This window comes from Elephantulus edwardii, unplaced genomic scaffold (genome assembly GCF_000299155.1).
Source record: "Elephantulus edwardii isolate Elephantulus edwardi_28Jun2011 unplaced genomic scaffold, EleEdw1.0 scaffold00077, whole genome shotgun sequence".
Taxonomy (NCBI): Eukaryota; Metazoa; Chordata; class Mammalia; order Macroscelidea; family Macroscelididae; genus Elephantulus; species Elephantulus edwardii.
Window position 1 is genome coordinate 9,556,653 of NW_006399827.1, and position 26,901 is coordinate 9,583,553.

The following is a 26,901-nucleotide window of genomic DNA, read 5'->3' on the forward strand; positions in this document are numbered from 1 at the left end:
AACCCAGAGATGTGTCCGGGAAGGAGGAACGGTTCCCAAAACCTTGAACTCGAGCTCTTCTTACAGGTAGTTGAAGTGCTAGAGTCGCTGACGCTGGGCAGCAGCTAGAGGGCGTTGAGGGACCATTAGTATAGTTTGTGTCTTGGAGTTTTAAGGCCCAGCAGAAGGCTGATCATAGGCACAGAAAAATCCTCTAATTTGCTCTGCCAGCTGTACCTCCTCCTCTCCGCCCACCTGTATGCCTTCACCCAACGTCGCCAATTGGCGACCTCCACATCTATCTCTATACGTCATCACTCCACGCCCGGCCTCCTCCTGGGCCACCCCATGGGACTTGGTTCGCAGCTGTCCTCGTAGTTGCCTGATTGGAAAAATTAGAGGGCGAACCATTAACCTCTTGGAAATGGATTCCTCAGGAAACGGGAGATGAGGCCAAAGCCTCAGGGAAGATCTCCTTTCCTTGAAAGACGCTCCTGGGTCACAAGGAGTTACTTTTTTGGCCACCGTGATCAGGCAGTTCTGGCGGCAGCTTCTGGGCCTTGTGATGTGCCAGTCGCATGCAGCTTCTATGAGGCCCTTGCCGCCGGTCGGCGATGTCCGACTGGAGCTGTCGCTGCCGCCGCTGCCGGCTATAAGCGGAGCTCCAGTCGGCTCGTCCGGGCGTCTCATGGCCGCTAGCAGCTCCTTGGTGCCCGACCGGCTGCGCCTGCCGCTCTGCTTCCTGGGCGTCTTTGTCTGCTATTTCTATTATGGGATACTGCAGGAAAAGATGTGAGCAGATCCCCGGGGTTAAAAGACAGCCCTCTCATCCCAATCCCGTCGCCCCCTCTCCAGCCTGTGGGCCCCATTCACAGGCTTCTAGCCCCGGACTTTAGGCTTTCCTGCTTGTCAGCCCTTAGTAGCCCGCTGCTTCTGCAGCCTGGACTGAGCCGTCCGGGAATTCCAGAACGTGAGGATTGGTCTCTGGATTCTCAAGACCTGCTTTCTTTCTCTTCCCTTGCCGTCCCCACCCCCAAACCGGTTAGGCGTTAAGAACCTAGATTTCACAGACTTATTTCTACATCCAGAGAGTCTGTGATCTAGGCCAGTTTCTTTTTGTAAGCTCCAACTGCTTGTATATTTGATTATTCCTTCCTCGGTCTTGCTGTCTTCACTTGGGTTCCTGGTTTCACCGTAAAATTGTCCACGTTTGTCTATCACTATTCATCATGGACATTTATATTTCTAAGTTAGGGGACAGGGAGCTCTGGTGGCTTAGTGGTAAGGAGTTGTGTTGACCGTCCAGAAGGTTCGAATACACCTGCTGCTCCGTGGGATTGGCAGTCTTCTCATGTGAGGTTTACTGTCTCTGAGAACCCGCTAGAGGGTCAGCTTTGAGTGATTCCTACTTGATGGCACCTAACAACAATAACAGGCTAGAGAATCAGACCGTGGGATGTCTAATTTATAACTTTAAAAAAGCTAAAAAAAAAAAAAAAAAAAAAGCTGACCCTCCAGTGGGTTTTCAGTGACTGTAAATCACATGGGAGGAGATTGCCCACTTTTCTCAACAGAGCCATCAAGGGATTGGAACAGCATGCCTTTGGGTTGGCAGCACAATGTCCTAACCACTAGGCCACTACTAGGCATCTTGTGTAGTTTTTAGATTAAATAAAAATAGGCACCATTTATTGGTGAAAAGAATGATCCTTAACTCTTCCATCCAGAAAGATATATTCAAAGCTCTGGATTTACTAAATTACAGTGAAGGAAAGATATTAATTCCTTAGTTTTATTTTATTCCTCCTTTGTTTTATTAGAACAAGAGGAAAGTATGGAGAGGGACCCAAGCAAGAGACATTCACCTTTGCCTTAACTTTAGTCTTCATCCAGTGTGTGATCAATGCTGTATTTGCCAAGATCTGTGAGTACTTAGATGGGTCCTGATGTGTGTGTGCCCTGCTCCCCTCCACCCTGGGCAGTAGGCGATGTGATGATTCAGCCTTAGGATGTAGCACCATTTTAGTGCTCACCCCGCCTCTCTGTAGTTTATTAAACTCATGGCTTTGAGATGGAGTAAAGCAGTATATTCCTTAAATTAGACTAACTTCTGAGTAAAAAATATGCATAGAATGGGTCTTTTGTGTCCCAGATCCCCGTTGAGAATATGTAAACTTTTTTTTTTTAACCCTTTGGCTTTTTCTTTATGTTTTTGCGTTTCTCTTTTCGCTCCCTGAGGCAGGGCTGGTTAGCCCTTTGGAATGAATGACTGACTCCCTACTCAGCTACCCCAGGTTTGAGTGGGATTCAAGAGTTAAATAATCTTCAGAGATTGATTTCCCAGTCTAAGTGGACTGCAATAGCCTGTGCTGTTTGGGAGTTTCTTATCTTACTGGGAAAATAAGCTTCCTTTCCTGTGTCTTCATCTTTTGCTCACTGGTGCATCCTAGCTCCACCAGGCTTCTCTTGTATGTTTTCTTGTTTTTCTCCCAGTGATCCAGTTTTTTGACACTGCCAGGGTGGATCGTACCCGGAGCTGGCTCTATGCTGCCTGTTCTGTCTCCTATCTGGGTGCCATGGTCTCCAGCAACTCAGCATTACAGTTTGTCAACTACCCAACTCAGGTGAAGCTCAGGGTGGGATGAAGGTTGGCTCAAAAGTTGTTTGAAAAGCACCAAGACTTCTTCCCACAGGTCGGTGACTTCTTTTCAAAGAGAACAGCTCTAGAAGAGCGTGTTTGAGAAATTGAGAGTGTAGAATCGTAGAGCGGGGATCTAGTAATGGTGGGTTAGGCTGTACTAACATTGCTTTCCTAAGCTGAGGTCTCCAGTACAGCGCCCGCATTTACTCATCTTCCTCACTCCAGCACTTAGCACACTACCTGGCACATCACAGTTGCTCAGAAATTATTTCTGAATTTAATTTCAGGTCCTTGGTAAATCCTGCAAGCCAATTCCAGGTAAGCAGAAGACGATCCCATCTTCACTGTCCTCACTCTTTCCATAGCAAACGCTCTCCTCTTCTGTTAAAGCTGTGCCTCCCTCTGGGCTTCATCTCATCAGGACTCCTCCTCCTCCCCCCTTTCCCAGTACTGTCAAATATATCACTTACCTTGTAAAGTGTTAATAGGCTTTTACTCTTTAATGGGAGCTTAAGGTTGACCTAATCTGCTTCAAATGATCAGTTTTTTCTGTGTCTTCATGAGGTTACATTGCATTAAAATATTAAACCTACTGTCCTTGGGTCAGTTCATTGACTCATGGCAACCAAGAAGAGAGTGCCCATCTTTCTTCTGTACAGCAGCTGGTGGATTTGAACAGCTGACTTTTTTTTTTTTTTTCAGAGGAACTCCAAAACCTTTGCTTTTATTAGTATTCAGAAAGAACAGCTGACTTTTTGGTTAGCAGCCCAACACACTGTGCCACCGGGGCTCCTGGTACACTGCGTTAGACACCCTGACCTTTTGCTGCTTTCTCTCAACCGCTCTTTTCCCCACCACTCCTTACTCTTATCCTGCTCCTTGCTGGACTTTTCACCTTTGTTCTCTACTTTTCTCTGTCACACATTCTTTGCTCAGCCTGTTGCACAATCTATGTAGGTGCCAGCCTAACCTTTTGTACTCTAGGCTTCCTGTTTTGGGCATTATTTTCTTCCATGAGTCTCCTTTTGGCTTGTGGAAGATAGTGCCTCATGGATAGTCACCTGTAGGTGCCTGGATTTCTCACTCTGTTTCTTTCCTGTAGTCATGCTCCTTGGGGTGACCCTCTTGAAGAAGAAGTACCCACTAGCCAAGTACTTATGTGTGTTGCTAATTGTCGCTGGAGTGGCCCTTTTCATGTACAAACCCAAGAAGGTAGTTGGAATGGAAGAACACACAATTGGCTATGGAGAGCTGCTCCTGGTATGTGATCCTAACAGGGCCAGCAGACTTTTCCAGCAAAATTTTCTGACAGCTATCTCTACCTGGGCAGTCAGAAAGTCAGTTATATGGTTTCAAGGAGATGCCGCTATTTCTGATCTTTGTGTCTTATGATAGGCTTCCTGGTTTTGCCAAAGGGGATCCTGAAATACTTTGTTACTGCTTCTGGGGAAAATAAGACCCCGAGCCTTATGTTTAAATCCTGGTATGTGGTCACTATGTGAGACTTGAGAACAAAGAGAAATAAGGCACTGTGTCTCCCACTGTCGCATTTCTAGAAACCTGGAAGCTGTCGTTAAACATAATAAAATGGTTACTATATGTTAGGCACTGTTCCAAGTAAAACTTTTAAGGTTTTCAATAGCTTTAGAATGTAGGTATTACTGTGCCCGTTTTTTTTTTGTTTGTTTGTTTTTTGTATTTTTTTTTTGTGTTACTGTGCCCGTTTTAGAGACGAAGCTGAGACACACAGTTTGAGTTACTAGCCCACAGTCACATGGCTATTACGTGGCAGAGTAAGGATTCCAATCTAGGCAGTTTGACCTCAGAATCTGGCCTGGGGAACACTACTCCAAGCCAAAAGGCTGACCTGGTAGGACTAGACTGAAGAATATGTATGACTCACCACAGCCTATTTTAGACTACTGCACGCCGGGCTCTCAAACATTTTATTGGGAAGCAGAGGCTTCCTACCCCTCTATGATTGTACTATAAACGTATGACTCATGTAGCCTCTCATTCCAGTGTCACCCCTACCCCCCACCACTAGCCAAATGGTATTCTGTTGTACTGAGGACTCTTTCTTAAGGCCTTGGCTTTTTGAGGAGCCTGAGAGGGAAGATGATGGGTTAGGGAGGGACCCTAGTGGTCCCTCTCTGCAGGCTGCACCCTTTCTTTTCAGCTCTTGTCTCTGACATTGGATGGACTAACAGGTGTTTCCCAGGATCATATGCGGGCTCATTACCAAACAGGCTCCAACCACATGATGTTGAACATCAACCTTTGGTCGACATTGCTGCTCGGAGCTGGTAAGGAACAGTGCTGCTGTTTTTCCCATGTGTCACCAGAGGGCAGACTACCCTTGTCCTTTTGTTCCTAACTGGCTCCACTGCCATTTGCCAACTTTACCCAGTTCAGGGGCCTGCCTCAGTTCCAAGATGCCTTATGTCCAGGCCCTTGAGTTCTGGAGAAATTTTCACCAATGAGATCTGCTTGTTTCCTGCTGTCACCACCAAAGTGCAGTCCTCTGCTTGATGATATTAGAGGATACAAGGAGCAAAGCACAGGGAGCACCTTGGAAGCTTACCCTCTGGGGACTGGCTTGTTGTTCACAGGAAACAGACTTCACTGTTTGCTGAATGTAGCTCAAATATAAATGCATTTGTTTTTAAATTAGTACTTTGGAATCTTTTTCAAATGTTGTCACGTGTAGAAAGGGTTTTTTGTGCAGCCTTGGGGGTTAAATGGAGGAGGTTGCTCATGATTGGAGGTGACCAGGGGTTGGCTGGAGCTGGGGAAGCACAAATGGCATCTGCACAACAGCTCTGCCATGGTGCTGTGCTATTTTTGTAACACATAACTTTTAAGTGTTTCTTATAAAGTCGAGTCTTTTGTTAGTTACTGTCATGAGAAAAATGCAGGAGAAGCATGCATGATGGGACTGTGTGGACTCAAGCCTTATACTTCTACACATTCAGCCCTCTTTCAGAGTGACCTGACTGCAGGTATATGTTCGAGCTGAGCAAATAAGATGTGGTATTCATCTTTGGACTTTTCTTCTATAGGAATCCTGTTCACTGGGGAGCTCTGGGAGTTCTTGAGCTTTGCTGAGAGGTACCCTGCCATCATCTATAATATCCTGCTCTTCGGCCTGACCAGTGCCCTGGGTCAAGTGAGTGCCTTGATGGGAGATGGCCTGGCTTTCCCACTGTGGTAGTTGGTTTTCCTGAGACAACTCAACCTGGTTGGGAGAAGGGAGATGGGAAGATTTGCCCTGATGCTCTGTTGCTGACAGCCAGTGGAGAAGCAGCCTAATCCCCCGTTTTTCTCTCTCCAGAGTTTTATCTTCATGACAGTTGTGTACTTTGGTCCCCTGACCTGCTCCATCATCACTACAACTCGAAAGTTCTTTACCATTTTAGCTTCTGTGATCCTCTTTGCCAACCCCATCAGCTCCATGCAGTGGGTGGGCACCGTGCTGGTGTTCCTGGGTAGGTTCCCTCCAGAGCAGGCCTCCGCCACACACTGGGGCAGTGAGGTGACCTTCAGACTTTCCCATTTGGTTGAAAGTCTAGGAAGTTTATATAGTTACCTTTTCAAAATACATATATAATTGAGGGAGCTCTGGTGGCCTAGTGGCAAGAAGCTGCGCTGCTATCCCAAAGGCATGCAGTTCAAATCCACCAGGTGCTTCCCTGGAGAAGGAGGTACAATCTGCTCCTGTGCCAGTTGGATCCAATTTGATGGTACACAACAACAACAACAACAAAAAGACTTGTGCTTTGAGGGGCAGAAAATATTTTAGTTATATATAAATAATTGCCAGTATTGGGTGGGATACTTTGTATTTTTAGGGGGTCTTCCTACTTGATTCTGTTCCATTTCCTCTAAGAAAGTTACATAGAACCAGTGTTCTGAAGTTAATTAATATTAAAGCTTCAATTTTGGAGAAGCCCAAGATAACTTCCCCCATCCCTCATCATCGGTGGGTTTCATTTCTCCCTCTAAAGCTGACCTCATTTCCTCTTTCTATAGGTCTCGGTCTTGATGCCAAGTTTGGGAAAGGAGCCAAGAAGACGTCCCACTAGGAAGGGGGACACTACCTCCACTCCAGAAATATTTAACTTATCTCTTGGGGAAATGGACTCAATCAGGACAAGGGACTTGTCCAGCTTTTTTTAAAAAAAGAAAAATAAAATCATATTATTTAAAAAAAAAAAGCCCACCCTTGTGTTTTAACAGGACAGAATTGGTGGTTCCTGTTCCTGATGACCTAGAGCACAGTTGTGCTGAAATAGTGTCCACTTACCCAAGCTGCTTTTCTCAGTGGTTAATGTGCATCATTCTCCACGAACATGGACATTTTAAAGGAGGAACTTTCATTTACAGCTGTGGTCATGGCCTGTGTGCCAGTGGGTGGTGAGGGACAAAATGTGCGAGGACATGTAGCAGCTGTTAGAGCCATAGAAGATAAAAATCCCTTTATCTCTTAAAACTCTAGTAGGTGAGTTTAAAAAGCTAAAGAAAGGTATATTCTTTCCTCAAGAAAATGAACCGTGAGCCTCAGAGTCAGCTGTGTTTTCACACCTCCTGCCATCTCCACCTCAGGTTCAGCTGCAGCTCTAGCTTCTATTTAGAAGAGCTTTGGAAGACCTGGGAATGTACTTTTCCTGACTCCCTCCATTTCTGTTGCCAGTCCACCTTGTTTTTGTTGGGGAGGCTGGACTAATCCTTCCTATTCCCCTGCCCCCTTCAGCTGCTAAAGCATCACAGTCCTCTGCCATCCTGACTGTGCCAAGGTGTTGCTCTGCCAGCTTCTGCCTGTTGAAAGGGTTGCTGGAAGGATGCATGGTGGCTGAGTCCTGGCCCAGAGCCCCTGGCGAGTTTTTGGGTGGCAATAGGGGGAGAAGGCGGAGCATGGAGCACAGCCACCCGCCCACTGCTGCTTTCAGAGTTGGAGATTACAATCCTCCAAGGATCAAACTTTACACATGAAAGTGCATTTCCACCAGCTGCAACTTTCACTCCATCTGTTCAGCAGCCCCAGCCCCTTAGCTCTCCAGATGGGAGCCCAGCCTCCTTCCTGAGCGCCTGCCTCGCACCCCCCACCAAGCCTTTCAAGCCCTGCCTCACTTGCACTCATCTCGCTCTCCTGGGGCCTCCAGTGTCGCTGCAGCTTTGCCCCTAAAGGCCTCCTCTCATTTTGAACTCCTCCTTGAGAGAAGAGATTTTTAAATACATCTGTCTGAGCATCCTTCCTTTCTCCACCCCTTCCCCATTCCTTTTTTTACCCCCCAGCCTGAAGGCTGCATAAATTAACTTTCTTCTCTGTTGGGGCTGATCATTGTCCACAATGTATTTGTTAGGTGCTTAGGGCCATGTTCACAAAAGAGGGCTGGCTGATGAGCATTCCTTATTTGGGCCTGTTTTTCTGACAGGAAGCAATTTCTCCACCTATCAGACCAATTCTCCCATCCCTAACCCCTGTCATCCCAAACTAGCTGGCTTAAATATGCCTAATACTAGTCATCACAAGTGAGATAAGCTTTTAACAGTTAAGTTCACTCACCTGATACTAGAGAAACAGCTCATAAAGCTGGCACGTCTTGGCCATGGTGGGCTGGGAGTTCAGTTCTGATAGATTGATTCATTGAGTCACCTGTTCATTCACCTGCATTTCCTTCCTCTGTGTACATGCTGAGAGTTCAAGGTTGAGTGAGACCAGCCCTTGAGGGGATGCAGAGTCTAACAGGGAGGCAGGCAAATCTTTGTAGCTAGGAGTTTAGGGAGGGTGATTATAGAGTTTAGGGAGTTTAGAGGGGAGATGTCCAGACAAGGCGAAGCTTGAGCTTGAGAGTGTAGGAAGATGAAAGTAAGAGAAAATGGAGCTTTAACTTTGTTGCCAAGTGGAAAATGGGAATTTTAACTGGCTAGCTCTTACCTCTTTCAGCCCATGATCCTGCCTCAGGTCAATTCATGTGGGCAGCAAACAAAATGTCCTTGTGAAGATACTGGAAAATGTAGGTGGACAGTTTATTCAGGGTAGCATACTGTACTGCAGGATCATGGGAACTGAAAATGCCCAATGTTTCTAGAGTTGTAATACTGTTAAGTTATAATTGGGTTGATAACTAAAATACCAGACACGTTCAAACAAAATGTGGTTCATCAGCTAACCCTGGGCAGCCCGATGTTTCAGGTTTCTAAAGATCAAAGGACTTCCATCTGCAGTTAATTCTCAACTATGTACGGAAGGGAGTGAACCAGCACACACATTTCCCCAAACACTTCGGTTTGGGGCCTATTGTACTTCTGTCAACTTTGGCCAAAGCTTTGGGTCTACCTCCTTCAATGTCCATGCTCAGGCAGATGGTAAAGTGATCACGCATTTCCTTAACGCCTCAGCCTAGTGAAAAGGAAATGACCCACAAATGTGATTTAGGGGACAAAAGAAAGGCAATCTTGGCATTAAACATTGAAAGGCACAAATTTTACATTGTTTAAGAAAGAATTAAGTGAAATACCTCAGTCACAAAAGGACAAATATTATATGGTGCCACTGTTGTAGAATGAGGCTGACATTGGGGTGGGGGTAAGACTGAGAAAAACTGGATAAATTATGTTTACTGCACTGAAGCCGATGAGGGAGAAAATAGTTTAAAATTAATATATTTTAGGGCATTATGATTATCATAAGAGTCCGGAATGAGGGGTTGCAGAGTGGAGTATACTTGGGGCAGGAGTGGGGATGTGCGGGGTGTGGGAGGGGATTGTGTACCAATGAAGGAGTTTGTCTTTTGCTTGTCAAGGAAAGGCACTAACTGGGGGTAGGGGTGGGGTGGGTGGGGAGAAAAGTGCAACAATGAATGAATGGAATTCCAAAATCTCTGTAGATGTTCATTGAAATTAATAGTAACAAAAGAATTTTTGATGGCGCAGGAGGGGAAGCCCCTCTATGAGATGGATTGATTCGGTGACTGGGGTAATCGGGATGGGTGTGTCAGAGGCAGTGCGGTTGGCGCAGGATAGAGCAGGGTTTAGGGCTGTTGTGCATAGGGTCGCTATGAGTCGGAAACGACTCGACGGCACATAACAACAATATATGCATTAAAAAAAAAAAGAAAGTTCCAGGTGTTAAACTGTGGACGATCTATAAAGTATGTCCCGAGGTGGCATGAATCTAAAGGTTAGCCGTTCAACCCGCCCCCCCCCCCAGTGGTACTTTGCAAGAGAAGCCTGGCAGTGTGCTTCTGTAAAGGTTAAGGCAAGAAAGCCTTATGGAGTCTTACTCAGATATGTCGAGTCACCAGGAATTTATGTGAAGGCAAAACATTAATCTAGAAAGTAGTGTGTTTAGGAATGGATTATATATTTTTCCACAGTCCTGTAACAATAGCCTGATAAAAAAGAACAGAACCAATTGACCTGTCCCTTTCAGAGAAGGAAAAAATAAAACTGAGAGAAAATCAGGTGACCTGCACTAGGCCTCTGATAGAAGAACTAGAACTTGAGGTTCCAGAATTCCAGTTGTGTCTTGGACCTGTGCCCTCCAAGGGAGGAAAATGAAACTCCTCCGAGGCCCATTGCTTCTGCCATCTGGCCCTGCTTGCCAGGAGAACAGTTTGCACGTTTTATGAGTGGTACTGGTCATTTTCCCCAGATGCCCAGGCAGAGAAATTGTCCTGAGTCTCTGCAGGATCATTCAGCCCTTCCCACTGCAAACACACCAGCTGTCTTCAGGAACAGCAATCTCATATATTTATAGAGCTCTTTCCCCAAAGCTCTTTAACCCAAAGCAAACTCATACATACCATCAAGTCAATTCCAACTAATAGTGACTCTGTAGGAGAGTACAACCACCCGTAAAGGTTTCCGAAATCTTCATAAATCTTTGCTGGAGCAGACTACTGCATATTTCTCCTATGGAGTGTCTGGTGTGTAAAAAACACCGAAGTTTCGGTTAGCAGCTCACTGATTGAACCACTGCACTACTAGAGCACCTTCAAAACTCCTTAGAAGATTTTCTCCTTAGAACACACTCAGGGGAAGGTTGGGCAAGAGACAAGTGATCCCATATTTGGATCGGCAAGCCTGAAACCCACCTAAGTGCACCAGCTGAAGGTCACACACTGCGACTGCGCTAGAGCCAGAGCCGGGCTGAATCTCTGGCTTCCCACAAGGCAGAGGTCAGTCAGCTCTTTAATCTTAAGTGAGCTAAGTCAATAATTCCTAGCCTTTTGGATTTCCTGATCTAGTAGAATTTTGTAATACATTTTTGAGGGTTGGCACAGGTATGCTGGCTTTTCATTTGTTCAAGTTAGGACATTTGAGGGAGGAAAATTAGAGGAGTTCTGGGAAGATGGTTGTGTAAACAAGCGATCATTCCAATTCTCCCCCCAGATACAACAAGGAAACTGTGATGGGCTCTGAGGGAGCAAAGTGAAGCAGCAGAAAGCAGTGCTGAGGAACTGCAGGGATCCACAAATCAGCGAGTCACATAAGGTAGGAAAATGGCTTCTTCTTGTCCCTTCCTAAGCCACCAGCTGCTGTGAACTGGGATGTTTGGCCCCAGAAAAGGAGCCTGTACGAAGAAAGAGGACAGTTTTTGTCCTAAAAGAAGCAAAGTAAACCCCCTCTGGGGTCTGTTTGGAGTCTACCAGCACTTCTCTTACCCAGACACTGCTTGTTGCAAGCTTACTGTGAATTGCTACCGAAGGCCTACAGTGCCTGGCCCCTGTGCACCCCACAACTCAGTCCTCTGACGCCAACAGGACAAATCAGTGTGGGTCTGTCTGTTCCCCTTAGGGTTAGCACTGAAGGACTGTTGACTGGGACTGCTCTGTGCTTTGAGGCAGGCATCCAGAGTGGAGGCTACACTCACCCACAGCCAACACTTTAGGACGAGCTCTCTGGGGGAGGCAACTGTTGGCCTTTGGCCCAACATGAACTACAGAGGGTTCCCTACAGTGGAGTCAGGACAGGAGGTGGATCATTTACATGGAGGCTGCTTCCTCCAACCACCTCAGAACCTCTGGGCCTCTAAAACCAACAAGATCTCTCAGAGATCCTTCTGTGGAGCACCTTCCTCTCTTCCTCCTGAAGCAAACAAAGGTGTCTGTTCGTCTCCTGGATGTCAGTTCAGGTATAAACTCTGGTGGCCTAGTGGTAAGAAGCTGTGCTGCAATCTCAAAATAACACGATTCAAACCCAACACCTCCTCCGTGGGAGAGGGATGGACAATCTCCTCCTGTGCGATTTACTGTGAAAAACCCATTAGAGGGTTAGCGATGGGTTGACAGTACACAACAAGAACCATAGAGCCTAGAAAGAAAGCTTGGGTAAAACCTAGCCCCAAAATGGGCTCACTGAGGATGGGTTCCAACTAAAAATGTGATTTCATAAACAGGTGGAGGGAGGGGGAAACCCTCATTGCCGTTGAGTTGGAAGTGACTCCTAGCTGACCCACCAGCTGGTTTTCACGGACTGTAAATCACACAGGTGATTTGCTTATCTACCTCCCAAGGAGCAATTAAAACCTTGTACCTTTGGGTTTGGCAGCGCCGTCCTTGCCCACTAGACCACCACCAGAGTGCCTTCAGGTGAAGGAAGGCATTAATAAACACAGGGAGGCTACCACACTCCCTAGTGGACAGATTGATAAATACATGACATCTCGCCCTAGTCCTGATGCTCACTGAGAAACAGGCTAACAGCGTGTTCTCTCGTGTATTAGGGGGAGATTTAAAGCTGGAAAAACAACATCTGAGACTTTTGAATCCAAATTTAAAAAAGGGAGGGAGGGAGGGAGGAAGGAAGGAAGGTAGGAAGGAAAAAAAGAAAAGAAACTATCACAAAAATCAGCAGAGCCAAGAGCACCCCAGAAAGACCCACCACCGCCACTCTAGTTACCACGACACCCGGGAGGAGCCTGGGCAGCTGCAGGGAGTGGTAGCTCTCATATGGCTGTGCCTAAAAGTGGAGGGGAATGGGGGTGAGAAGTCCTTCCAATGAAGATGCTGTGAACAGTAAAATGACCCAATAAAAAACTGATATGATTTTATCAACAGGAATGACACCAAGGAAAATGTGTCTGTACACCAGACAGTCATAAAGAAAATATATATATATATATATATACACATACACATACATACATACATATATGGAAATCGGATGCTCTATGGACTTTGATACGTGTCAATAGTTATAGAAAGGTTTCAGGCCTTTTTTTCATAGAGTTGCTGTGAGTTGAGCTCGACTCGAAAGCAACAACATGTATGTGGAAATACATAGATGTATATGGATGTGGAAACATATAAATTTATATATACCTATAGATGTGAAAAAAATACATATGGAAAAAATATATATTAATTTTGGTAAGAAGCTCCACTGCAATCGCAAAATCCCAGTTTAAACCCCTACCAGCTGTTCCACAAGAGAAAGATGGGCAATCTCATCTCCTCCTGTGCTGTTTACTGCGATGGCACACAACAGTAACACACACACACACTTGGCCTAGTGGTAAGAAGCTGCTCTTTCAACTCAAAGACACCAAACTCCAAGATATTTCCAATCCACCAGCTTTTCCAAGGGAGAAAGATAGGCAATCTCCTGCCATGTGATTTACTGTCTCTGAAAACTGTCTGGAGAGTCAGCTAGGAGTTGACTTGGATTCTATGGTACATAACTACACACACACACACACATTCTTTTTTTAAAGAATTTTTTTAATTTTAATTGATTTTAACGAAAGTTTACAGAAAAGTTGGCTTTTCTTTCATTCATTCATTGTTGCACATTTTCTTCCCTCTCACTCTCTTCCCCCCAGTTTACTTTCTTTTTCTCTTGATTATATTCATTCATTGCTGCATAATTACCTCCCCCCGCCCCCCACCTTTCCCTTCCCTAGTCCTCTTTGCCATGTACCTCTTATTCTGGACTGTTGTCATGTGTATAATACCTAATCATATATTCCTTTTAAATAATTCTTTTCTTCATCTGTTCCAATGCAGTCTTTATTATCTATCCACTCTTTTCCTATTATCCTCCCAAACCCCTATGTCAGTCCTGCTTTATAACAGTGGGGCTTGACAGCAGATTGGTCTGGTGTGAGGGCACGATCTCACAGGGGCTCTTTTTGCCTAGGGCAGTCTAGAAAGGACAGTAATGAAACAATAAAGAGGATAAGAGGAATCAAGATGAGATCCAAGGTCAGCATCAGGCACCTCAATGTCACTGCCACCATAAATTCAGTTACCAGCCCAGATGCCCAGAGAGCCCTAAACCACAAATGGCCAAGAGATGTAAACATTCGATCGACCAGCTGAGAATTCATCTGCTCCTGAGGCTGAATAAATGCCGGTTTACTGTCTTTACCACCAACAGTTTAGTCATCCAATAGGAAGAAATGAATATTAAATTCCAGTAATAAGAAATGAACAAAAGATTAGAATTGAAGACCTTAATGATTGCTTTTCCCCCCACTGGTCAGATAACTAGAACTATCTGCATAGCTATGCAGCATGAGTTTTAATGATTTCTTTATGTAAAGATGTCTCTTTTTCTTAAATAAAAACATGGGGTTTTTTTATTTTAAAAGCTTGTTTTTTTCTTAATACATCTTTAAAGTTTTTAAATGGTGAGTCTACAACTTGGGTAGATTTTGGTTTTGGTGTTTTGTTTTCTTAAGTTAAGCAACTGCAAGCACCTGTTAATAAAGGTCATAAGTAATTTTTTTAAAAGAATGGAAGAAACTCTCACAGAGAGGGAAGGGGGAAATGGTAAGCAAAGACCAAGGGCTTTGCCGACTTAAAAGTTTCTTGCAGAAAGTAATCCAAACAAAAATACCAAATACTGAGCAAAAAGTAAAAATGTTAACACCCTTGAACATTCTAATGCTACAACAACAACAAGGCACACAAAGAACAGAGGAAACAACGGCTATGCAAATGAACGTGACAAAAAATGAACGTGACAAAGTGTTCATCTAGGATGAACAATGAAGGGGGAGGGGAAAGGAAGAATATATTATTACTTGTTAGTTAGGTGTCTAGAGTTGTCAACAACTCATAATGACCCTATGAGTGACAGATCTGAACCCTGCCCTATCTTGTGTCGTCCTCATCATCTCTGATACGCTTGAGCCCATTGCTGTAGTCACTGGGTCAGTCCACCCTGTTGAAGTCCTCCTCTTTCTCCTTCACTGACCCTCCATCTTTCCAACCATGATGTCTTTTTCCAAGGACTTGCCCCTCCGATCAACATGCTCAAATTATGTGAGGTGAAGTTTCACCACCTTTGCCTCTAGCTGCACCCTGATTGCACTTTCTCCAAGACAGTCCATGGAATATTGAATACTCTCCTTGAACACCACAACTCAAAGATAGAAATTCTTCTCCTGTCCTCCATATTCATGTTCAACTTCCAGATGTATAGCAAGGAATTGAAATAGGTGGACTTAGTCTCCAAACTGATTTAATACTACTAAGAAAATATATTTTAAAATATTTACAAAAGGAAAGGAGAAGAACACAAAAAAAGGGATTTGGTTCTTGGTTTGGAGGTATAGCAGAATGGTTTTCTGGGACTTCACAACTACTTGGCCTAATAATGGGTTCTACCTTTAGTATGTTGCTTGAGGGTCTTAAAAACTTGCAAGTGGCCTTCTAAGGCACATGAACTGGTCTCCATTCAGCAGGAACAATAAAGGAAGAGTCAGGAATAGGAGGAAGGAATAGGAGAAGTATGTGGTTAATTCACTTCATGAATAGCTGCCTCCTTTGGCAAGGACCAGGCTTTAGTTTGTGACTGGCTACTATTATTGAACATTGTGATCCTAGATTCTGTAGAAGAATCCTGATCAAATAATGGGGCATGTAGAACAGAGTTTAAAATTCCTATTATAAGTGAGACTTTTCTGGAGCAGTAGAGGATAGATGAGCCCCTGAAGCCATTTCCTTGAGATCATCTTTAAACTCTAAACCAAAAATATCCCCTGAAGTAATTTTAAAATAGAAGAATAGTTTAGCTTAAATGGCCAAAAAAGATCTCTTTTAAGGGCTATCTATATTGGATCAAAGGGATAATAGCAACTTGAAAAATTAGATAGGCACTTTAGGGGGCAGAAATTTTATGTTAATGAGGGAGGGAACATCCCAGAGAAAGTGTACACATTGTTGAATCAGTGTATGTTTTGTGAGTACTAAAAGATAAAGTTTAGGAATCAAGCCACTGAAGGGAGGGAATCTGTTATCACCACATGGTTTACAAAAATGCATTTTAACTACTAAAATGTTAGGAAAAACTGGCCACCTCTGAATAAAGGACCTTTCTTTGAAAGAGAATTGGAGATCATACCACCACATCAATAATTTAATGAGGGAAATCCATTTTTCAATTGCAGAAAATGTTCAGTGTCAAGTGTCATTTTACGATAATACATTGTAGGTTCTTTCATTATGATTTTTTCTGCTTGACTTATGTCGGTTAGCTAGGGAGCTATATTCCACAGTGCAATCCAAAAGAGACAGAATGTCATATAAGCAGGCTGACAAAGAGAGAAGCAACCTTGATGAGATTTTACATAATTTAAAACATTCTGAGAAAGAAAGCAACACCCTTCTGACATGGAAGCCTTCTGCCTACTCTCTGCAGGACCAGAAGAAAGGCAGACAGTGGAGACTAGAGGGGTTCCCCAAAAGGACTACAGGGGGAAACGCCAAGTCTACCCCCAGGATGCCAGGCTTCAGCTTTGATCAGGCAGCCGAGCTGAGGATTTATTCTGGAGGATTGCCACCTACTGGTGAAAGCCAGTTTCCAACAGGCAGAGTCTTCAGGCTGTTTGGAAACCAGTGGGCTATGCTTGGCATTGGCAGGAAGGGAAAGATGGAAGTGTTAGAATGAGAAGTGCCTTTCTTCAGTTTCTTCCATTTGGCTGAAGCACAAGCCCACGAAGCTGGTAGGACTTCTGTCTGAATAAGTCACCTCTCTAGCCTTTCTGGGAGAAGTAGGGAATGGAAATGGTTCAAGAAATTTGACAAGGGTCAGAACTGTTTATTTCTTCTATTCTCTTCTACATGTTGCCCTTGTATGTGAGTGGCGAGAATGAACAGAAGTCCCCTGTTTCAATTTAACTTCTCACCAAAGACCGTTACCTGCTACTCAGGACTCCAGAACTGAGACCGTGGCCCAGAGGGGAAAGTGTCACATTTACACGAAGGCTACAAACTCCCTGAAATTTTACATAAAAGTATGTGTGTGGATACGTGTGCGCATGTGCATGTGTACAGCAGCACAAGCATTCACACACTAGAAAGTTCCTTTATCCGTAAAAAAGGTCTGAGCTGTTCAGATTCTCGAAGGGGTCCATTGATAGAGTAGACGAAAATCACGAGGCTCACTTAATCAGAAGTAATCTTCCAATGGATTAGTATAATTGGCCACCCTACGAAGGTTCCAGGTCGTCTAGGATGAAGTGATGAGGTTGAAGTTGCAGAGACACCCAAGGAGAGTAAACACAGCCAACTTTATTTCTGCTTTCCTCCCAACCCCTCCACACACTCTCTCTAGGATTGTCAGGTTTAGTAAATACAAATACAGGACACTCAGCTAAATTTGAGTGTTAGAGAGACAGCATAATTTTTAGTATAAATATACCCATGCGGTATTTGAGACATACCCATACTAAAAATTATTTGTGCAACATTTGGGAGGTACTTAACAGCAAACAATTATTCATTTTTCATCTGAAATTCAAATTTAGCCAGACATCTTCTATTTTGTGTAGCAATTCTGTATGCTGACTTAGTCATTATCACAAATGTTGTCATGACTTCTCTCTTTCTCTCAGCTGTCCTGTCGCTTGTGATTCGGTTCGCAGAGCTTCCAGGAGCTTGGCTCAGGGTAAACTATTTTCTAATTTCCTCTGATAAACCAAAGTTGGTGTAAGCCTAGATGTAGTCAGCAGGGGGCACCATTCTCTTAAAATCTCCAGCAGGGTGTCACGGGCCTCAGGAAGGGACTGAGATGGGGGTGGGGAGGATATGGTATTTAAGTTTCTATTTGCTGCTAGTCTTACCTCTAGGGCGAGCTTCTTGCCTAACATCCTGCCAGTTATCTCTCTGAAACTGATCCTCTCACTGTATTCCTAAATCACTTCTTAATTGTCGTTGTTGTGTACCGTAGAGTCGGAACCGACCTATAGCTGACCCTCTGGTGGGTTTTCAGAGTCAGTTAATCATACAGAAGGAGATTGCCCATCTGACTCCCATGGAGCAGCCGGTGGCCTCGAACCGCCTGTCATCGGGATTGCAGCACAACTTCTTGCCACTAGAGCTCCCTACTTTCTTAATAGTCATTAAAAAAACCCTTTAGGATCCCCCCACTTGCCCCACCAGGGCTCTTCAGGATCCCAGTGGAGGCTCTTTCCCTATGGGAAGCCAAACTTTATACCAAACATTTTATGAAAACCCTTGTTCAGGAAGGAATTATAGATTTATAAGTTAGGATTTCTCTTGTGGCAGATCCCAGAAAATGAGCTGTTTGTTCCTTGCAGACAGGAGACAGCTAGGGCCCCCCTACAGAGGGAGTGTTACTACCTGTGAAATACCTCCTGAGCTAGAGCATTAGGTTGACAATAGAGAAAAATTCGGTTTCATTTACAAGGAATTCCTTTTGTTTGCTTCCCCAGATTCTCAGTAAATACACAGAGAAGCTTGGCTTGGGGTCTTCAGTCGAGAACAGCTGGCCCCCTGTTTTATGCTCTCTGCTCTATATCATTCCTGGCTGTTTGTCTCATTATTAATAATTATAAAATTATTCCATCATTTGGGACCCTTGGTCTGCAACACTTTCCCCTCTTTTAGCTCCTGCTCTGGTGGCCCAGTGGGGTAAGGAGTTCTAATGCCAACCCAAAGGCAGGTTAGTTTTAATCCATCAGTCGCTCTATGGGAGGAAAGATGGACAATTTCCCCTCATGCAATTTGTAGTCTCTGACAATCCACGGAGGGTCAGCTGTGAGTTGGTTCTGTCTTGATGACACTTAACCACAACTTCCACCCTAACTCTGATGACAGGTACCGTGAAAGCCCAAGTGGCTCCTAATCTCTATGCTGCCATGTGATCCCAACCCCTGCACACTTTGGGCACTCCATCATGAACTATTTGCAGTTTCCCTATACCCCACTTAGTAGCATGCCTTTGTGCCCACAGTTCTCTCTGCTTGCAAATTCCTTCCCCGGGCAGTGCCTCTGGTGACTCCAATCACTCAACACATTTCACAAAGGTGTATTGAGACCAACCACATGGGGGGGTGTTATGCTATCATTGGGATGCTGTGGAGGTGGTGGTGGTTGTTGCGTATTGTTGAGTTGGAACCAACTTGTAGCTGGCCCTCCAGCAGGTTTGCAGGGGCTGCAAACTGCATGGTAGGAGATTGCTCATCATCTTCCTATGGAGAAGCTGGTGGATTCAAACCATGTGCCTTTTGGTTGGCAGGGCAACTCCTTACCCATTAGGTCACCAGCTGTGAAGGAAGAGGCAGAACAGAGCCCTTCTCTTTCAATTTGTTATTCATAGGGCAGCTATGATGACACCTAACTACTAAAACAACAACAATTTATTTCTCTTGTAATTGGAGGGAGGGGAATAAATGAGTAAAGTAAACTGGGTACTTAGGTTTAAAGAATGAACAAGCAGAGTTGATCTTTTTTTGTTGGCATCTGATGGCTCTTCATTGTAAAGATCTCAACGTCTGCAGAATCATTGCAAGGAAGGTAGATCAATAATCAGAGTAAGATGGCTGTGTCAGTAGAGGAGGGGCCCTGGGAGTGGTCTGTGGTGAACTGAGAGTGTATATTCCATGTCAGGGAGACAATGGCTTTTCGTCTCCTCCCAGTTATTGGCAGATAGGTTTATCTCAACAGAAGTTGGAAATAAACATTTTTACATAAACTGTCTCATTTTCGAAGAAAGAATCAAATCACAGTAACTTGTAATTTGGGTGAAAGTATATTGAGCAAATAAAAGTTCTTTTCAACGATTCCTGTACATGTTGCTTGGTTCTTGGCATTGATTGTAATCCCCGTCATGCAACAGCACTTTCCCAGCGTCCTCCTGGTGTTTCCTGTCTCCATTCTTCCTCTTTCTCTATCCCTTCCTGCTTTTTGAGCTTTATCCCTCAGCATATGCTTTTTGATCTTGTGTGGCTGACTGTTCTAGGATGTGCACCTCTCTCCAATGTTATTTTTTAACATTATGAGCTGATTATTTGGCTGAAGTTGATTGCGCCATAAGATGACTTAAAGGATTAGAGAGTGACTAAGGGCCATGTGAGGTGAGAAGGGCCATATTTTAGAGGTGTCACCAGTTTCTATCAGACCAACAAGCCTGGTCTTTGTTTCATTCCGCATTTCTCTCCCACTTCTACTAGGACTCCTATTGTCCCATTCATAGAGGTCAGCATTGATGGCTAGATGCCACCTGGTTCTGGTCTCAGTGTCACGGAGCCTGAGGTCCACGTGATCCATTAGTCCTTAGGACTAATTGTTTCCATGCATCTTTGATTTTCTTTACATCTCATTTCTGGTCAACGAGAGATCAATAGCTGCACCTTAGGAGGAACGTGACATCAGGATTGGAGGGAGACTCATCAATAACCTGCGTTTTACAGATGAGACAACCTTACTTGCTAAAAGTGAGGGGCACTTGAAGCACTTGTAGAAGATCAAGGAATGCAGCCTTCAGTATGGATTGCATCTCAATGTCAAGAAAACAAAGATTTGGTCCAATAGTCAGTGTCATGATGGATGGAGAGGAGATTGGAACTGTCAACAGCTTCATCTTGCTTGGATCCACAGTTAACACCCTTGGTAAGAGCAATGGAAAAATTTGCAGTTAGGGACCTTTCCAAATTATTGAGAAGTAGTGATGTCAGTTTGAGGACTAAGGTGTGTCTGATTCAGGCCATGGTCTTTCTGATCACTAGCTATGCATCTGAGACCTGGACAATGAATAAGGATGATAGAAAAATAAATGATACCTTTGAGCTGTGGGGTTGGAGAAGAGCACTGAACATCCCATGGACGGCCAAAAGAACAAATGGATATGTCTTGGAGAGGGTGCAGCCGGAGTGCTCTTTGGTGGCAAGAATGATGAGGCTTCGCCTCACATACTTTGGACATATTTCTAGGAGGTGCTATTCCTTGGAGAGGGACATGATGTTGGGAAGGGTGGAGGGTTGGCAAAGGAGAGGAAGACCCTCAATCAGATGGATTGACAAAGTGATTGCTGCAATGGGGTCTTGTGTGTCAGGAAGTGTGAGGATGGCACAGGAAAGGACTCGGTTCAGATCTTTTGTTCATAGGGTTGCTATGAATCGTACTTGACTCAATAGCACCTAACAACAACAACAACAGGTGGGAACTCACAAGCTTTTAAGACCCCAATTACTACTTCCCAAAGCAGGATGTGGAACATGGTCTTTTGAGGACTATGTTATGCCCAGCCACCCTGATTTGCCCAAGACTATGGTCCTGAGCCTCCAGACCATGCAGCTCTTCCCTGAAAATGTCTGGTTACGGCTAAGAAGTATTAATAACCTTGCCCCGTGTGCTCACCTACACCCATGCACATATTTGCAGTGCATACAAATACATACATGCAGAAATACCTGTGGTCAAACTCATTTATCTTCTTGAGCAAAGTCTCATGTGCCTTCCCGTATCTGTTCAGCTTTTGTATCGATCTATGGACCCACTCGTAAATTATTGTTATTGAACTTTCCCAGCGTTTCAAATTCTTACCAGCTAAACTAAATTTGCCTCCTGGTCGGATTAGTTTGCCACTTAAACATATTGCAACACTTTTATCATTGTTCTGCATTCGGTTAATATTTGGATGCATATTCTCCTTTGAGACAATATATTTGTTATCTGCAGCTCCCAACACGGTGACTGGCATATGGTAGGTGGTCAATGCATGCTTGTGGGAGGGACAGAAAGAGGAAAAGGAAGGAAAAGCAAGGTGGGCACGCACTCAGGGCAGAGCAGTTTGTTGGTAGGGTTTCTTGTTGCTACAGTTTGGGGCATGGGGCAGATGGAATAAGAGAGCCTGCAATGGAACTTATGGGGGGGGGGAGTGTGTGTGTGTGTGTGTGAGAGAGAGAGATTGAGATACCATGTTAGCAGGTGTGACAGCTGGGAAACGTGTCTAAGAACCATCAGCTTCTTGCTTCGTAAAATAAGTCATCTCTCCCCATTCTTGGACCCTGAGGGGGAGGCGGAGAATTCAGAGGCCTATGGTGGACATTCTGGCTTCCTTCCAGGACCTGTGCTCACTGGCACAGAGATCAGAAAGAGCTTATATAGGCTTTTGGCACCAACCAATGCATCCTCAGGGGGAAGGCGTCTGGCAGCTGCTGCCACCCACCGCTTACCCACTGGAGTGCCCACTGAATAACAAGCAGTCATGTGGGTCAGAAGAAAACGCTTTCTCTTTGCGTTTGACCAAAGCAACCCTCAGAGTGACCCTTCACCTGTGCTGGGGGTGGAGGACACTTGGGAACAATCCCAACACTAGTGTTAAGGAGAAGGGTGGAGGTGATTTCGATTCTCTGTCCCACGGGAACAGGCTGCTGATTTCTGCCAATGGTATGATGCTGTTCATTTTATCAGAGGAGATGTTACCTTGCGCCCACACGGAGCAGCCCATAAGAATTTTCACTGCCCCACATAGGAAAGGATTTATTTTTAGAGAATAGACAAATCCAGCTTAGAAAGTATACTTTGATTATGCTGTAGAAGTGACTAGATCATAAGGCATTAGAGCCTCCATCTTGGTCCTGAAATATTGTTGTTGTTATGTGCCATTGAGTTGAATTGTGACTCATAGCGACCCTATGTACAATAGCCCTAAAACCTGCTCTATCCTGTGCCATTCTCACTGACTCTGACACACCCATCCCGATTACCCCAGTCACTGAATCAATCCACCTCATAGAGGGTCTTCCCCTCCTGCACTGTCCCTCCACCCTCCCAAGCATGATGTCCCTCTCCAAGGACCGGTCCCTTCTTACAACATGTCCAAAGTATGTCAGACGAAGCCCCAGAATCCTTGCCTCCTAGGAGTAGCCTGGTTTAACCCTCTCCAGGATGAATCTGTTTGTTTTCTTGGCAGTCCATGGTACATTCAATATTCTTATCCAGTACCACAGCTCAAAGGCATCAGTTCTCCTTCTATCCTTCCTAGTAGTCATTGTCCAACTCTCTGGTGCATAACAAGTGATTGCAAAGACCATGGCCTGTATCAGACGCACCTTAGTCTCCAAAGACACACCATTGCTCTTGAGTACTTTAGAGAGGTCCCTAACAGCAGACTTTCCCATTGCAATAAGTTTTTTGACTTCCTGGCTGCTGATGCCAAGAGTGTTGACCGTGGAGCTGAGCAAACTGAAGCTGTGAACAAGCTCAATCTCTTCGCCATCCATTCTGATGCTGCCAATTGGTCCAGTGGTGAGAATCTTTTGTTTTCTTGACATTGAGGCTCAGTTCATACTGAAGGCTGCAGTCCTTGACCCTCTGCAGTAAGTGCATGAGGTCCTCCTCAGTTTCAACAAGCAGGGTTGTGTCCTCTGCATAACACAGATTGTTAATAGATCTTCCACCAATCCTGATGCCACACTTCTCCTCATAGAGCCCAGCCTCTTGGATAATCTGCTCTGCATACAGGTTGAAAAGGTATGGAGATAGGACACATCCCTGGCATACACCCTTCCCAATTTTGAACCATGCAGTGTTGCCCTGCTCTGTTCTGACGACTGCCTCTTGGTCCAAGTATAGGTTTCGCGTTAGCATGATTAAATGTTCTGGGATTCCCATTCTTCTCAGAGTCAGCCACAGTTTGTTATGATCCAAGCAGTCAAATTATGTCTTTGCATAATCAATGAAACACAGATATACATTCTTCTGGTATTCCCTGCTTTCACCTAAGATCTATCTAACATCAGCTACAATATCCTTAGTACCACGACCCCTTCTAAACCTAGCGCGGACTTCTGGCAGTTCTCTGCTGATGTGCTGTTCCAGTCGTTTTTGGATAATCTTCAGTAGAATCTTGCTTGCATGTGAAATCAATGAAATATTGTATGAGGCCTAAAAATGATGTTATTTTTCCAACTGGGGAGGAGAGGGTATTAGAGTTGCCCAAAGTGGTTTGGAGTCACTCTTTAGGCTGGACCATGGAGATTTCACTTGCCTGCTTCTCTGTTGAGAAAACCAAAGCTATCCCCATCCTCTGTGGTGCTGCATGCCCCAGCCCGAGTCTCTGCTAGGCAGACACTCTGAAGCAAGACTTTCCAGGTAGTAATCTCTGGGTAACAGTGCTGACTCAGGGCAGACTACAAGCTGGACTCAGTTAGGTCCCCAGCCCAGAGTGACTGACACACAGAGGCACAGATGAACGTGCATGATGTAGTGTGGAGTGTTTGGGGGTGGTGGAGGCCAAAACCAGGAAGACATGGACCCTGACTCACATGGGCTTCTACTTAAGAGAAAACAACAGCAGCTTGGGTGTCAACAACACTCTTGCTGATAGCTAGGCCACTGGCGAGACAAGGTCCAGCCTGAGAACTAATCCTTCCAAAACTCCCTGGAGCTGGGGATGGCAGCGGGCAGATCCTTGAAAGTGAAAACATTCCTCAACAGCTTCCCCAGTTCTCTTTTCTAATCTGCCTATCAGATGCGTGCAGCTAAGCCCCTCCCCCAAATTACTCCACTTAGATCAGCATACAATCCGTGCTTTCTCTCCTCTTTTCTCCTTCACAAACTGTGGATGATCCCTTCCCTCTGGGCTGCTGCCTTCTTCCCACCCCACACCCTCCCTTCCTGTGTCCCTCACTATCTTTTTCCTCTCTCCTTTCTCCCTCTCTGTCTCTGGTTCTGACAGCGAATCCTTTCCCTGGCACAGGCGCTCAACTCGCTCGCCAGCCTTCTGGGTTACTTTCCTCCTTTCTGCAGCTTCTGTCCAATTATCTCTCTGGCCAGGCTGGTTGGGAGCCCTCCCCTCTGACCACCCTTGCCTACTTCTTTCAGGCAGCTAGCAGTGCTATCGCCCACGATCGATTTCCTTTTGCGGATGGAGTGAGAAGCGGGCATGAATAAACTGGAAGATGTCTGGCAAATACACTCAGCTCGCCCTGTTCTCTGTGGTCAACTCTGAGGGCCCCAGCAGAGTTATAAGACTCTTAGCAAGGAGGATACCATTCCCTAGATTATTAAGTGCTGCAGATCTGGTTTTAATGAATGTGAGATCAAAAGATGTTGAGGGTCAACCAGTCTTGAGAAACAAGAGCCCAGTGGCGGAGAGGAGTGCAGGCCCTTGCCACAGAAAACAAAGCTGTGACTCAAAAGTATCATGGAGCTGCTTCCTTGCTTATCCACGTTCCTGAGTGTAATGTCTTTGGTTTGGGAATTAACTTTGAGGCTTTTCCAACACAGATAAAAATAGAGCTCATAAATACCATTATGGGCTCTTTCCCAATCATAGATGGCCTATTAAAGGAAGACTAAGCTCCCAACAGAGGGTCAGAAGCCAGGAACCTACTGAGTCACTGGTTAGGGATGTCATAGGCTGCTGATTAGCCAGTCTGTGGCAAAAACAAGGAATGCAAAAGTAGAAGCTGCTGGAGGCTTCTGGGCCTGAAACCTCAGGGCCTAAATAGCTGAAAGGAATGTTCATGTCAGTCATTAACATATATACTCATTCTACAAGTAACTACTTGTAGAAGAATTTGAATACCTATTATATTAAAAAATGTACACTAGAAACATAATGTATTTCAGTATATTGGTATGACAAAAAAGGGAAAATAAAATTCCTGCCCCCAAATAACTTACAGTCTGGTAAGAGATGCAGAGAGGAAATCAGCAGCTACAATGCAAGGTGATAGAGCAGTGGAAGGACAGATTGGGAAGACCTGGCTCAAGGTCATGGGACACTCGTCCAGCTTTCAGGAGGAACAAGTCAAAGCACGAAGAATAAGTAGAGGTTTAACGAGAGAAGAATGTAGAGAAGATTGTTCTAGGAAAGGAGAAGAGTGATACAGGGACAAGAAAAACAAAGAACTTCGTTTACTCAGGAATGAAAAGTGACTCTTTATGTGGCTGGAAATCGGAATGCTAAAGGTAATAGTGAACAAGACACACAAGCAGAAGTCACTGGCAAAGAGCCTCTCAAACCTGCTGAGGGTTTGGACATTATTCTGAGGGCAGTGGGCAGCCAATTGCACATGGTGTACAAAGAAAGGACTTTATCAGACTGACATATTAGAAAGCTCCCTCTAGCTACAGAGCAGAAAAGCACAGAGGCTGGGAGGGTAGCGAGAAGGTTATTGTGAGGAATTGGGAAAGTATAAATAAAGACAGGAGAAAGTAGGAAGATCTTGGGGATAAAGAAGACAGAGAACTACTAGAACTTGATGATGAATGGATGTGGTCTGAGGACTCGGGATTATGGTCCGGTATTCAGATGTGAGCTCAAGATTCAAGATACAGAGAGTACTGGAGGAAGACCAAGTTTTAGACCTATTGAATATCAGATTGGTAGTTAGATGATGTCAGATGGATCTTGGCAGAAAACAGAGAATACTGTTTATCTTTGTTTTATTCACTATTCTAAGATTGTCTGAATCATAACAAATTATGACTAACATCATGAAGAACGGGAACTGAAGAACACTCAATTGTGTTCATGTAGAACCTGAATCTCGACCAAGAAGCAGTTCTTTGAACAAAGTAAGGAGACAGTGTAGTTTAAAATCAGAAAAGCTGTGCATCAATATTGTATTTTTTCAACCATACTTATTCAATCTGTATGCTGAGCAAAGCTGAGAAACTGGACAGCGTGAAGAAGAACATGACATCAGGACTGGAGGAAGACTCACGAACAACATGCAAAATAGAATTGCTACAACCTTAATTGCTGTAAGTAAAGAGAATTTGAAGAATTTAGTGTTGAAGATCAAAGACCACAGTCTTCACTGTGGATTACACCCCAACATAAAGATAATAACATCCACAATCGGACCAAAAAGCAACATTATAATAAATAGAGAAAAGATTGCAGTTACCAAGATTTCATTTTACTTGAATCACAATCAATGCCATGGAGGCAGCAGTCAAGAAATCGCATGATGTATTTATTTTTTTTATTATTAAATTTTATTAGTTTTAATGAACATTTACAGAGATTTTGGGTTTTCATTCATTCATTGTTGCACTGTTTTCTCC

At 44.5% G+C, this 26,901-nt stretch overlaps 1 protein-coding gene across 1 annotated transcript; it reads left to right on the forward strand.

The window, feature by feature from the left end:
- The first annotated feature begins 568 nt into the window (after positions 1 to 568).
- Positions 569 to 6,705, forward strand: SLC35B1 (solute carrier family 35, member B1). Its single transcript, XM_006889314.1, has 9 exons — positions 569 to 771; positions 1,800 to 1,903; positions 2,473 to 2,603; positions 2,908 to 2,938; positions 3,723 to 3,880; positions 4,800 to 4,926; positions 5,683 to 5,789; positions 5,955 to 6,108; positions 6,653 to 6,705. The coding sequence occupies exons 1-9, from the start codon at positions 569 to 571 to the stop codon at positions 6,703 to 6,705; spliced, it is 1,068 nt and encodes a 355-aa protein (XP_006889376.1).
- The last annotated feature ends 20,196 nt before the right edge of the window (positions 6,706 to 26,901 follow it).